The sequence below is a fragment of the Coenobita brevimanus genome, chromosome 97, assembly GCF_032717465.1.
Source record: "Coenobita brevimanus isolate Jiangsu-jjx chromosome 97, ASM3271746v2, whole genome shotgun sequence".
Classification (NCBI taxonomy): Eukaryota; Metazoa; Arthropoda; class Malacostraca; order Decapoda; family Coenobitidae; genus Coenobita; species Coenobita brevimanus.
In genome coordinates this window covers 14048404-14064048 of record NC_137050.1, presented here as the reverse complement: position 1 = coordinate 14064048, position 15645 = coordinate 14048404, and the positions used below count along the sequence as shown (strand labels likewise).

At 41.2% G+C, this 15645-nt stretch overlaps 1 protein-coding gene across 1 annotated transcript in view; it reads left to right on the top strand.

Annotated features, from left to right (window-relative positions):
• The window catches only part of Ndg (Nidogen), a 527328-nt gene that overhangs the window by 386093 nt on the left and 125590 nt on the right, over positions 1-15645 (top strand). Inside the window, exon 28 of the mRNA XM_080283492.1 lies at positions 9596-9726. Within this exon, the coding sequence (XP_080139618.1) occupies positions 9596-9726 (131 nt within the window). The remainder of the gene's footprint in view (positions 1-9595; positions 9727-15645) is intronic.

Below are 15645 nucleotides of genomic sequence, written 5' to 3'. Positions count from 1 at the left end.
AGCAAACCTGAGCAAATAGGTAAAGATACCAAGACAAAAATGTATTTTTCTCTTATTATAAGTCTTTAACGAACAAACAAAAATGGCAATATTCCGACGCCAATCATGGGTAATCATATAAATCAGGTTAACTGGTTACAAGGCTTTATTTAATGCTTTAATTGCTTACAAGTACATACCAGAACAGTAAATATTTAACTTACAAATACAGTACTGTAGAAAAGCAGTACAGTAAGAGTTTAACGAACAAACAAAAAAGGCAATATTCCGACTCCGATCATGGGTAATCATATAATTTGAGTTAACTGGTTACAAGGCTTTATTTAATGATTTAACTTTATTTAAGTGCTTACAAGTACAGTACATATGAGAACAGTAAATATTTAACTTACAAATACTGTACAGTACTGTGGAAAAAACGAACAAATAAAAAAGGCAATATCCTGACGCCTATCAGGTAAACTGGTTATAAGACTTATATTTCTTGCTTTAACGTTATTTAATGGTACTTTAAGTTGCACATAAATTTACCAGAACAGTACAGTACTGTAAATATTTAACTTACAAATACTGTGCTACTGTACTCGGGAATGTCTCACTCACTGAATAATTCCCCGCCTAGATCGTCACGTAATCAAATAAACCGCGCGTTGCGGTGACGTTCGAGGATTTGATCTTTCAAAGGCCTCTCCTGCGTTAATTTGTAGTTTTCATAATGGTTTTTTAATCTTACGTTGTCTTATATGTATCCCAGCCCTTACCGTGTATAATTGCGAGCGCGTTCCGTGAGATCGTGTTCCGTGCAAGTTACCTGTACAGTACTACCTTCATAAAGGGTTTTTGTTTCCTGCATCATATATTCCTAATACTGAATAGGGAGGCTGCCAAAGATCGAGCAGTGTGGAGAGCGTCCATTAGGTGACCAAGGCTGACACATGCAAGCATATTGGAGTCATCATGAATGAGATACAGGTGATACGGATGACTCCATAATCACTTCCAGTCCACCCGGTCGTAAGCCTTGTGCAAGTCCTTACGTGCAACATACAGCCTCTTATATTTTGCAATGTACAGTACATCCCCACAGTACGTGAGTTCCGAGTACGCGACCCCCCTTGTACGCGAGGACCTTTTTTTTTTTTTTTTTTAATTTTAGTGTATTTTTTATTAGTACGCGAATTGAACTCCATGTAAGTGAGACGGGCAGCGAAGAGTGGCCCAAATCCGGGGTTACCCCGAGTTCGCAACATTGCCCCCCAAAGAAGCGATAACGGTTGCCTACACTCTGCCCACCTTGAGCAGGAGATAGCAGCAGAAAAGGCAGCAACACCAGTGATGGAGAGTGAAGATTTGACCATGATGGAGATCAGCAGGGTACTGTGTGCCCTTGATAAATTCAAGGAAGAATTCAAGGACATTGAACGTTCTCAGTTGCGAGAGGAGGAGGTGATGTCTTCACTGGACAGAACCTTCCACTACTACACTGACAAGCACAACCAGGAAGTAAACAGACGGAAGCAAACACTCATCACCCGTTTCCTTCGGCTTGAACAAAGTGAGGAATCACTCCCTTCAGTAGCAGAAGAGCCATATCCTGAGGAGGATCAAGAGGCTGATTTGATGTCTGAGGTGTCAGAAATAGACTTTGAAGGGTTTATGAACGAAGTGAGTGCATTAGGTAGTGAAAGTGTCGGGTGGTGTGGTGGTTGATGCAGGAGATGCACGCCAGGTGCCTCATCCTGCCTCGGATCCTGTTCTTACCTCCATCACGGCTGTTGTCCTCTTGGGTAAAGGTGAGCAGCCATGTTCTTGTTGGTTTAGTTAAGCCATATCCTTGTTGATTTACCTAGTAAAGCCATAATCTTGTTGGTTTACTTTATCTTGGGTAATATGTCTTAGATAGTTCCCTGCATATTACAATACTTAGGTCTGAAAGGCATCTCAAGGGTTGCCCATGAAACGGGGTGCCACCCATATGTAATTTTTCCCATAAGTTTATGTATTCACGGTACGCGAATTCCTAGTAAGCGATGACCTCTGCCGCCCATATAGGCGCGTATTAGGGGGATGTACTGTACTTCTCTACTAAAGATCTTGTTGGAAATACAGTAATATTATCTGGTCCACACATTTCCTACTTGTCGTAATGCATGTTGTTCCTCACCTATGTTATCTTGTTGTATTGGGCACCTTTTTTATAAGCACCCCACCATACACATATTGTGGTATACTCAATAAGGTGATCCCTCTGTGATTTTCTTTGATTTTTACACTCTTCCTTTCTCCCCTTTCCTGTATACAAAGGAACCATTATCACTTTCTTCCAGTCTTATGGAACTTTCCTTGTCTCCCCTTGCAAATCTACACACTGTACACTAATTATACTTACTGCCTCATCACCACCATAATTCATCATTTCTCCACTACTGCCATCCACTCCTGGTGACTAATGTAACTTAACCTTATTAATTGCTATTAGTATTTCACCTCTGTTAATTGGTCCCTGTTCCATTGGTCTACCACTTCCCTTATCCATACCCCAACAAGTAACAATTGCTTCTTTCATATCTGCCTCTGCCAGAGAGCTAAAATACTCCCTCCATCTCTTTAACAATATCATCTTCATTTTCCAGCACCCTACCATCCATACTTCAGAGTTTACCCCCACCCCTCCCTTCATCTTCTGTTCTCCAGCTTCATTTGCTGTCTCAGAGAATTTTTTAAAAATCATTCCTGTACTGTTCAATTACCTTTCTTACATACTCATCCAATTGCTTTCTGGCTTCATTTATCATTCATTTTACTGTATCATTCAGTCTCCTATATTCTTGCTTCCCTATTTCCTTCATTTCCCAAGGCATCTTTTATTCCTCATTTTTCTCCTTCAAAGCTACATCTGTATCACTATTAAACCAATCATTACCCCTCTTCCTACCTCTTAAAACTTGCTGCTTCGGTCATACCTCTCTTCACAACTTTCCACATATCATGTGTTTTTTTCTGCTCATTTAGTTGCACACTCAGATTCTCTTCTTTTGGTTTCAACTTCATCCTAAATTTTTCAGCAACTTCCTTTTTCTTCCAGTTGTCTAACCTTATTCTCTCTTTCAGTTCAGGTGCCACATATGTTTTGTACAGTACATCCATTTATTTCTAATTCTGATCTTTGCCTTTATTGCAGTCATCTGATATTGTCTACAGTCCTCTGCATTTGCATCTATAACTCTCCTAAACCTCTCATCTACCATTACATAATATATAATAGCCTTCCACACATTTTCATCTTCTGCATACAAAGACCCCTTAACACAGAGGGAGAGTCCTCTCAATGTCAGGAGAGGCAAGAGCTCCCTGAACTTCTTCCAGCCACTTCTCACCCTAGCCACAGAGCTAGCTCCAGCTCCACCTCCAGCACACAACATGTCTCCCAAATAAAAAAAACTCCTCCACACACTCAAGAGACTCACCAACAAGTTCAATCCTTTCACGCCTGACAATCTCCACCTGCTCTCCCTGAAACGCTGCAAACTTAAAATCAGCATTATCTCGCAGTCTACCACTGATACCACTGCATCTCTTGTTCACGCATTTATCACAAACATTGCACAACATGGAATTACTTCCCACGCTCTTGTGGCAAACCACACATGGCCACTCTCCCTCACCATCAACCCTAGATGTCATCACTTTTGTTTTATCTGCATTTACCCTCAAGCCCTTGTGCCCAGTACCATCTCTCCACTTCCTAAATCTTTCCTCCGCCTCCCTTTCATTCTCTGCAATCATCACCAAATCATCAGCATACAACAACTCCCACGGGGGTCTGTTTCTAAAGTCCCGTGAGAGGGCTTCAAGTATCATGACAAACAACATGGGACTCAAAACTCACCCCTGATGCACACCAGTGTTCACGGAAAACTCATCACTCAAATCTCCATTAACTCGTACCTGGGTGCGAGCACCCACATACATAGCCATAACCACCCTAACCAGCCACTTCTCCAAGCCAAGCTTTCTCATTGCCCACTTCACCACCTCTCTAGGGACTTTGCGAAAGGCTTTTTCCAAATCAACAAAAACAAAATTCAGATCCCTTTTCTTTCCATTATATTTTTCCTGAAGCTGTCGAATAATGAATATGGCATCAGTGGTCCCCCTGCCTGGCATAAACCCAAACTGCATCTCATCTATATTCACAGTTTCTCTAATCATACCTTCTAGAACTCTCTCCATTACCTTCATTATCTGATCTATAAGCTTTATACCTCTATAATTTCCTTTTTCCAGGGTATCACCCTTCCCTTTATGCACAATTACAGTTACACTCTTCAACCAATCATCTGGGACAACACACACATATAAAATCACATTTATCAGGTCAGTGACTAACCTCACCCCTGTATCTCCTGAGACCTTCAACATTTCGGCAATCAACCCAGACACACCTGCTGCCTTCTACACCTGCATCCTGCCTATTGCCTCACTCACAGTAGCAGCATTAGTCAAAGGTCAAGGGCCAAACACTGGATCTGCTGGCTCCAAACCTTAACTGTTCCAGTCAAACTCCTCATTGAACAACCAGCTGTAATGCTCTCTCCATGCATCTTTAATATCCCCTCTGTTCACCACTACCCTTCCTTCATTCTTCATATACTGCTCACCTGTAATGTCCCGATTATCCCTCTTCATCTGATTTGCTACCTTAAATATCATACTTTTCCTTTCCTTTCCCCATGATAACACTGGGCATGCGGAGGAAGCACAAGGGGGAAAAAAATCTTTACGTAAACCACACTGGAACCACATGCTAAGAACAGAGAGGAGACGATGCACTGAGCCAGGTACCGGGGTTTCAAACACGCTCATCCTTCATTCTTGCTGTGGAAGGGAAGTGCTGTGATTGGCCTGTAGTAAGTGCTATGCTTGAATATGATTGGTTTAGTAATTGCCATGCTTGACCGAGATGGGTTGACGCTTAGCTAGATGTGCGAACTTGAGATACTGATAGTGTCTTTTACACAAGGCATCAGAAAAGCATCACATTTGAGGCTGTATCCACAAAGTTCGTGTAATTTCTGTGAGTTGCTGATATTGCAGACTGTTGCATGATGTTTCCACGTATTATGAATCTGCTATTCAGGATCGCGCGATTTAGGAGATTCCACCGTACAGTACTGTATATAGATCTGCTGTAATTATTTCCACACTTGCCCCATGGTCTACATCTCCTGGAGCTGAACTGAATCAGGTTACTTGAGTCAGTTGCACCAGAATTATCCTATTGGATCAGACCATGGATGAGTTTGGGAGAGTGTGTAAGAAACGGAATCTGAAGGTGAATGTAGGGAAGAGTAAAGTGATGGTCTTTGAGAGAGGTGAAGTCAATGAATGTACAGCGAGGTTGGATGGTGAGGAATTGGAAAATGTGAGTATGTTTAAGTACTTGGGTAGTGTGATGAGTAAGGATGAAGGTTTGGAGGGTGAAGTGCTTGAAAGGGTACAGCAGGGAAGAAGGGTTGCTGGTTCTTTGAAAGCAGTGATAAGAAACAGGGAAGTGAGCATGGAAGTGAAAAGGTTACTACATGACAGTATTGTGATACCAACTCTAACGTACGGAAGTGAAGCTTGGACGTTGTTGGAAGGACACAAGTCAAGAGTGAGAGCAGTGGAAATGAGTTATTTAAGAGGAGCCTGTGGAGTCACATGGAGAGATAGGCTGACGAATGAGGATATAAAGGAACGTTGTGGTGTTGATGTGGATGTTATAGGGAGCGTTATGAGGAACACACTGAGGTGGTTTGGCCATGTGGAGAGGATGGAGGGTGAAAGACTGACGAAGAGAGTGTATGTTAGTGAGGTGGAGGGGGGAAGAGGGAGGGGGAGGCCGAGGATGAGATGGAGGGATGGGGTGGAGAGGTATATGAGAGAGGGGGGTGTGAGTTGGGAGCAGGGCAGTGAAATGGCGGGGGACAGAGCGACTTGGAGGTGATTTGTTTGTGGCCACCCCAAACGGGATTGAGGCGTCTGGCAATAGATAGATAGATAGACCATGGGTAATCTAGTTGTTGCTACCGTAACCAGACTGGGATGGTTTTCAAGAAAATTGATGAAGCAGATTAGTTGAACCAAACCTAACTGACTTTTGTAAATCTGTTCCAGACTGCAACCCTTCATGTTTTCTAGCCCATTTGTTAAGAGAACATTCATTCCTATTTATTTGCGGTAGACGGTGGCTGAATCGGTAGAGAGGTGGCATGCAGTCCTATTGGACCCAGGATTGAATCCTGGCTAGGGCAGGGAGCAGTTTAAGGATTTGAATTTCACAAAAGCAGACTTTACTGATCTACGAGAAGACCTGCCGATATTGTAAAAATGCCCCTGCTAATACAAGTACACCAGTCCTGTATAAGACGGCCCTAGCATGTATTCAGTATGTACGGTGTTAGGACCAAAGTGGCAACATGTAGGTGTGTAGGAGGACTGTTGGGCCTTAGTTAGACCCTGAAGCCTTTGGCCAGAGTTGAATGCATTATGAATAAAAGATCAATGCACCATCTTAGTCTGCAGTTCCTCCTCCTCCCACCTTCAGACTTAGTGACATATACCTGTACCTCACCCTGCTCCAAAACATCCCCAGTGCAATAATAACAATTGATCTCAGTGCAGAGGACCCCTCATGGCTAACATGAAGATGCAGGACAACTGAAGGGCCCTTGTTCATGAATAACGTGAATGCCCAAACATCGTAAACAGCCATCACACCCCAACATAATCACGAAATAGACTTAATGAGACAGCCTCCTTCCTTGACCTCACTTAATGTTCTTCTAACCTTCTGGAAAGTAGTACAGGATCTCTCAATAAATTTCAGTCCCATAATTATATCACATGTTAAAACCTAATCCAGACAGACACAGGAAGACCTTCTCCTATTACAAATTGGCAAACTGGGTACAGTTTACTGAAGATTTATCAGGTTCGTCCAAAAAGAAGCCAGAGTTTTTGAACAGCGCACCAACTACAGGTATAGCATGATCGCAATGGGCGGACTGTGAAGCGGCGACTTTGAGCTTTTGTCTGACACTAGCTGCATCACGCCATGTCACCTAACCATCAGGGTACTGTGCATGGGCTTGAGTGAACACATGCTTAGTGCTCTTGTTGAATTTTCTTCAGTCCCTTCTATTTTCTGATATCGGCAACCTTTCAAGGTGGATTTAACTTTCCCAACAAAATTTAGTCTGCAGGGGTCAAATCTAGAGAGTAGGGTGGCTGGGGGACAATACTCACCTTGTGCTTCACCAAAAAGTCACGGATAAGAAGCGATGCGTGACCAAATGCATTGTCATGGTGCAGCATCCAGGTTTTGTTTGTCCACATCTCAGGCCTCTTCCTTCGCACTGCCTCCCTCAAACACTTCAGGATGTCCAAGTGAAACTCGTTATTGACTGTCTGACCGTGTGGAACAAACTCATGATGGATGATACCCTTCCAATAAAAAGAAGATGATCAACATCACCTTCAGATTGAAGCAACTCTGACATGCCTTTTTTGGTCCCAGGGATGATGTTCCAACCCACTTCGATGACTGCCATTTTGTTTTGACATTGTATTCATACACCCACATTTCATCACGCGTAATGACATTTTTCAGAAAGTTTTCATCATTTGAACAATCAAACAGCCCCTGACTGACTGTGACACAGTTTTCTTTTTACTCATCTGTCAGCAGATGGCGGCACAGAATTTGCGACAAAATGATGCATCTTCAGTTTTTCACTAAAAATCATGTGGCACGAACTGTTACAGAGTTCTTTAGAAACTTCACAGACAGTCAGGTGACTGTTTTCATGGATCACAGCAAACACTTTCACAACGTGATCATTGTCTCTTGATGTGAAAGGCCATAAATCGTCTTTGGTGGATGTTCTTCCCAAGTGCAACCTCCGGAACCCATTGTGACATTGTGTATGGCTTAAACGATCCTCCCCACAAGCTTGTTGCAGCATTTGAAAAGTCTTCATAAAAGTTTTTTCCACTTTGAAACATAATTTCACACAAACACACTGCTCTTCAAGATCCTTCATTTTTCAACTTGTAACAGATTTGCCAAGTGCACTGAACACCTGTTCTCTCAAGTGCATATACCTCAGTGACTAAGTGACAAGGTGTTATGCAGATAGTGTTAGACAAAAGCTCAAGTCAATGCAACACAGCACTCCCACTGTGATCACGCTACGCCTGCTGGTTGGTGCATTATTTCAAGAGCCTGATATCATTTTGGACAGACCTCATAGCTCAAACATTAGGAAGTTGTAACATACTAATTTTCCAGGCATTAACAAAGCAGTTGCCACCCTCAGTAGAATCATTTCAACTGCTGAAAACCTCATATCGCTAGTAGCAACAGCAAAAATTTCAGCCCTAAATTTTCCCCCCAAAATAAAATAATCATCATCATCCAATCCTACATTGCCCCATGAGAAGCGTAGGAGCCCGGGGCTAGGCAAGTTGGTCCTGACATTTAAGATGAGAGTGACCAGCCTCACTCATCCCTGAGTGGCAGTACGTGAGCAATAAACCCCAACCACCCCTTGGAGATAAACCTTCACCGGCTCAATCCGACTGGAACTCCGTAATTACCCACAAAACCACCAGGCGCCAAAATTTGGTTATATGGTTACCACCCAGCATAGTAAATGGACTCCTGTTGTACAGGACACCATTTGGCTTGTCACTCACTGTAGAGTCACCTACAGGCAGAAGGAAGTGGAAAGAATGAAGGAAAGACAGAAGAGGGAGTGTAAAGTCACCCGTAGGCAGAAGAACGAGGAAAGAATGAAGGAAAGAAAGACAGAAGAGGATGGAAGGAAAGAAGGTTGGAGGAGAGGAAAGGACAGACACCTGAGAGCAGCACTACATCGAGTGAGTGGATGATTTAACTCATCATAATTATAAGCCAGATATAGTCAGCTTAAGGTGGCCTCACACATTTTCTCTGGTTTTACCTACTGGCTGTTAAACTGTTCCATCCATTCCCTGAAATTCTGCAAATTTTATCGCAGTGGTCAGCATTGCTGACAGTAAAGCTGCTGGCCTGTTAGCAGCACCAAAGTTTGTATCTTGGGATGGCCAGCTTGTGTCACTCGACCCATGTGTCCACCACTTATGGGTTGGTAGATAAAATTAGTTTCTGCAGTAACACCCAGGGGAGGAAACAGGTAATGTGGATATGGCAGTGGTCTTGTATCGCGGGATATTGGGTGAATAACCTTCCACAAGCTGAAAGGCATATGTTTCAGAGATGAGACCGTCGCTAAATGCCTGATGGCATTTGTCCCCACCTTTACCATACCTTTTTATCTTACTAGTATATCTTGTTCTAGTTTCCATTTCTTTGGACTTTTTTTTTTTTTTTTTTTTCCCCATGTTCATCAATGCTTATGGAATATCTTTTCTTAACTGATTCAGTTCTGTTGCATCCTCTACATTTGTGATAGCTGCCTTACACTTTACAGAAGTTCCTTGTCACACATGTAAAAATTATCTTTGTGAAATTATTCACACTAACCATATGAGGTATCCATCTCACTAGAGGCTGGGTGCAACATCGTGAACAGCTGTGATATCAACGCAGATTGTATCTACGACACCTATGCATTCGAGTATCGGTGTCAGTGTCGGGATGGTTTTGATGGGGATGGCACATACTGCACTGCTACTCAGGTACTCTAAACCCTCTATGTGGTTAAAATGTTTTGCTGTATAAATGGTACATTTATAAAATCCACCTATTGGCATAGTTCCATGTAAATTATATTACAGTACAGCGCTGACTGTATGTGTTGCCATTTTGCTGTTTTGTCACATTTCCCAAGCAAAGTGGAAATACTGTGCTGTTTTTTCAGAGCTTACTATTGTTGCCTTTATATTTCCTGTAGCCCTTTAATTATAACAACATTTTAAATTTAGTACTTGCTGCAGCCAGAAAATTTTACACTGCTATGATAATAATAATAATAATCTGGTCTTTTATTTCACAAAAGTGCCGGTTCTTCCTTTGGGAATTCACTAGCGTTTGACACACGTGCATCATTTTTACAGTTACAAGAACTATGACATCTCTCATATATGATACAGGCTATATCATACATACATGAAAGTGGCAATAATTAAACCCTATAATCATCCATCATAGTACAACTCTCTAGGTCATAGCATTTTGAAAAAAGAAAGGCTTTCAGCTGTCCCTTAAAGGATTCATTAGAAGAGAGTTCTCTTATGGACAATGGCAATCTGTTATATAATCTAGGGGCACAGTACACAAAAGAACAATCAGAAAAAGATGACTGGTGAATGGCTCCAGGCTCATTAAGACGCACGGAGTAATCTTCACTGCATAACATCACACCCGGGTGTGCCGATGGGAGTTTTAACAATTCAGCAAGATACTTCAGTTCACCAAACTTAAGAACCTTGAATGTAATAAGACACAATTTAAATTCAGTTCTAGCCTTTACTGGTAACCAATGCAACTCAGTCAGGAACAGGGTAGTTGAGGTTCTTGGGGGGAGACCAAAGATAAGCCGTGCTGCCTTGTTCAACACAGACTAAACTTTCGTTAGTATATTATTTGGATGACCAACCCACAGTGAATTACAATAATCAACACAAGACAAGACCACTGCATGGACCAATGTTAAGAGGCACCATCTATTCAGGAATTTTCTCACAGAGTACGGATTTCTGATATGCAAGTTACACCCTCTGACAGCCTGATGCATATGTTCTTTGTAATTTAACTTTGAATTAAAATAAACACCCAGATTTCGAACAGAACTGACTGGATGAAGCTGTGACACGCCAAAGTTCAAAGCCAGGGCATTATCAGTGTCATCACCCCTTCTGTTTCCTCTGATGATGATGATCTTAGTTTTACCATCATTCAGTTTAAGTTTCCTCTTAGCCATATCAGACATTAGAGATTCAAGCTCTGTCTTAGTATCGTCAATATCTGACATCTTAACATAGAGCTGGGTGTCGTCAGCATAAAAATAATAGGACACTTTGTGAGCATCAAGACAATAAACTACTTGTGTAGATAGTAAATGGAATTGGACCCAAAACTGATCCTTGAGGGTCTCCGAATAAAAGGGGAGCAGAATCAGAGCTAGCGTAATAAACTACTGCTGTCTGAGATCTGTCCAACAGATACAACTTGAGGAGCAAAAGAGCACTATCACTAACACCATAAAAATACAGATCACCCAACAAAAGTTTATGGTCTACTGTATCAGAAGCTGCAGACAGATAAAACAGGACTAGGAGAGAGGACATCCCACTACAAGTGTTTGCCACCAAGCTACTATGAATCCTTGCTAGAGCAGTTTCAGTTGAATGGTATTTTCTGTATGCTGATTGAACAACAGGAACATCTTTGTTGTGTTCCAGTAGTGGTAAGAGTTGATCGAGTATGGTCTGCTCAGTAATCGTGGATAAGAAAGACAGGTTAGAGACGACGATAATTTGTCTTGCTCTTGACATCAAGGCCAGGTTTCTTAATTAGGGGCCTAAGCAAAGCACATTTCTCAGACTGCACAAAATTACTTTCTAAGAAATATCTGTTTATTGTGTTGCAGATAAATTCTGCAGCATGCGCGTACACGTTAGGCAGTTGTGACATGTTACATGGATCGAGTGGACAAAATATTTTATTAAGTTCTGTGATGTAACATTTGACTTTGTTTACATCCAACAGATGAAATGTTGAAAGCAAATGATCCCCAGTGCACCATGGTTGGAAGTCAACTGAGTACGCTTCACTAAGAGAACTGTTGTCTAAATCACTTCTTATGCGAGATATCTTAGTTGTAAAAAATGAAGCAAAATCAGAAGCCAATGGAGTACTTTATGGGGTGGAAGACAAATGACAATCGTCATGGTCGAGCCTGCCACAGACGTCGTAGGACACGCATGCTCATGAATCATATGCTGCATTTGTTTGTGTGCACTTGTGATAGGATTAATGTCATTCCTACTTACAAAACCACTTACACTCTCCAATGAATACACACAACAAGAGTTTATTCATTTGTATGAGTCATACAAAAAGGTAAAAATATTCTAATCTGGCAAGTCTAGCAACTAGTCAGCTCATTCATCCCTTATAATTTAATGTTTTCTATGTTAATTCTTTAGAAATGAGTAGATTTGTATCTCTTAATACAGTATATGGTTTCAATGAGGAAAGTCATATTTTCCTCCTCTGAGACGATTTACTAACTTAAATTTATTAGTGGCTACATTCGCCTTCAGTCAACGATTTCGACAAACCGTCCCAAATCCAGGAACGGTCAACAGTCATTTTTTGCCTGCTCTGAGAGAGGTCGGAAGGCTGGACTGAAGCCGAGAGGATGCACGCTGAGAATCTGAGATGTCAGGATCGTACTGTTGTGTTCCCCTGTGCATTAATAGGGATGGCCATCAATTTCCTCAGATTATGAATGATGAAATTACAAAATAAACAATTTGGATAATATAGTGTCATATAAAGTATGTATATATTTCTCAAAGTAGCTAATCAATCCAGAATAGAATATATTCTCTATAATAAGTATATATAGAAAAATATATGTATATATATCAAAATATGTGCTTTTCACTTTCACTCACAAAGTACACACTGCTTCCAACCCAGATGACTTAACACTCCCACACACACTTCATAACTGGTGTACTACAAAAAGACTCAGAATGGCCTCTTTTATGGTAGAACACAGTCATAACTCACACCTCACTATCAACAACATCCCCCTTGTCCCACATGCACACAAAATCTTTGGTGAAATGAAAGCACAGTAACAGAAGAATTTGGTAATATCTTGCAGCATAGAGCAGTTAGAAGCTGATCTGTAAAAATATTTATCTAAGACAGCCTTTCTGAAATTATCTTGATGTCCTCAAATGTGAATATTACAAAATCTTCGGTGCCACAATATTTGTAAACAAAAGCAGTCTATCTTGTCCCTGGGACTGTACCTTCAATGCGCATGCACCACTTGGATATTTGGGATGTTACGAGCGTCGTACCGATTTTTTACTTATATTGCCTAGTAATCGACTTGAAGAGGGCAATTACAAAGTATTTCGTTCCAGCCAATAGTGAGTAATGTAACTCCACCTCTTTCAGTACAATAAAAGACTACTAATGCAAAATAAATGAGGATCTTGGAATTCATTTGATGCTAGTCTAGCTGGATAAATATATTTTACGTATTACTATGAAAATAATAAGTAGTTTGCCTTCATTTTTTCTCAATTATTTGAGAAAAAAATAATTCCTCTACACATTACAAACATTAATTTGAATCATAAGTCCACACAAAGATATATTATTAATGATTCATGAGAGTGCGACTGTTCACTGTCAGTGGCAGGCTCGACCACTTCAATGGCGGCTTCAAAGCACCCCATTGGGCATCAGATACAGAAGTTGATTTAACAGTTACTTTCCTCTGACCAACCAAATTGTTCACAACTGCAGACATTTGTTTTTGATCACCACCACTTGAATCAACTTTATTTTGATAATATCTGGCCTTTTGGGCTTTTATTGTGTGAATTACTGCTCTTCTCACGAAAACATAACGGAAACAAGTTGCTTCGGTCCACCGCAAGTGCCGCTCACATTCTGCCTTTCTACATTGTCCATGCAAAGAATTAATGGTTGGACCATACCACAGAGAATTATCATGTACAGTGATTGTTTTTACTACCTCAGGACAATAATGGTCAAAAATTGACCTAAGCTCATTGTTATAATATCAACCAGTTCATCAGAAGAAAGATTTGAAGCATCATGGTAGTTTAAACGCTGATCAGTTTCAAGACACATCAACTGGTGGTCAACATTCCTGTAATTTCTGAACCTGATAACCTTTTTATATGAGGGGGATTTTGGGACATCAAAATTAAGAGTGATCAGAGCATGATCAGAGATAAGGGGGTCAACTGAGTCAACCGCCACATCTGATATGCGCCTGCAACCAACAGGGGACAAGATCAAGTCAAAGACATGTCCTGAGACATGAGTTGGATTACTCACTTGATTGAAAAAATTGTTCTGGGTGATCAACTCAAGGAATTCTGAAGAAAATGGTTTTGACTCTGGACTGTCAGCCCAGTAATTGAAATCACCATAAACAAGAAGTCCACCAGATTTAAGAGAAAACACTTCAAGAAACTGCCCAAACTCCTCCATAAAATCTCGATCTATGCCTGGATGACCTGGTCGATAGACAATTGCAATTCTAATTGTATTCTAATGGAAATTTATTAATACTTCCATAAATTCAAATGAAGATGAGGTCAGGTCTGAGTCAATGAGAGAAACATTTGCAAGTGCTGCCAAGTAGGAGTACTACACCTCCTCCCGGATATTCAGCAGCAGGCCTGGGAATACTTATAATTTGAATGTGGCTTAGGCAAAGCATTACGAATAATATCAATATCAGACTCATACACCAGGTTTCTGTCAAGCACAAAATATCAAGCTAATGCTAATTTAGAGTTCCATTAATATAGTCTGTCTTATTATGGATAGAACGAGTATTTAAAAGACCCATCCTTAACTGGTTCAAGAGGGACATAGTCAGTTTTTTGAATGGTCAGAATTGGTGCTTTCAATCAATCTATTCCTCTACTTGAGGCAAAATGGGCAACTGACTGTGAATTTGAATTAGCATCTTGATGTCTTAAGGAAGTGCAGTTGATGCATTTGGGAGAATTATTGTTACTACAATCCTTAGATTTTGGGGGCTCCAGCACAAAAGACACATTTAGGTTCATAATTTTTTGTAGAACATCTTTCAGATGTATGACAAAAGCCCTGACAATGATGACACTGTGTAACCGAGAATCTGTCAAAAATGCAGCATCTTGTAAGATATAATTGCCCTGTTCTGCAATGGAGGATCTCACCTCTGGCGACATCTTCAAGACAGCAGTTTTGGTGTCATTCCTTGTTCTTGTGAAGAGAATGTTGAGGGTACAACCTCGATCAACAAGCATCTTAACTTTATTGATTTTTCTCAGAATGTTCAGGATGATGTCAGAGTTGCCCAAGGAAGAGGAAAGGCCTGTCATGGTCATTTTTGGGAAATTTTATTTGGCGCTGGTATGCAAAAAGTGCCCTCAAAGCCAAAATGATCATTCAGCACCCCAGTTGCTTCACGTTTGGCCTCAGCTGACAAGCTTCATTACCAGCCCACCAGCCTTGGTCTTAAGGCAGCTATCAACCGGTACTGAAATAAGTACACCTCTGATGTCTTCTGGTCCCATTTGATTTGTCAGGGCATCAGCACCGCTCTCTGGTTTCACAATCAGTACATGCTGACTATGAATGGCTTCTGGCCATGAGCACTGATCTCGATCACACCCCCAGGCAGAGCCTTCCCTACCCCCACGAGAGACCCACGAACAGCATCTGCAGATGCCTTGGCCTGATCTTGCGCGACAACCATGGGTGATGAGACCTTGGTCTCTAGTGCCTCCAGTCTGTATGAAACGTCTTTAATTGCCTGAAAGATTGGCCCAATAACTTTATCTTCAAACTCCTTCTTGGTTATGCTACTTCTTTCACCAGCC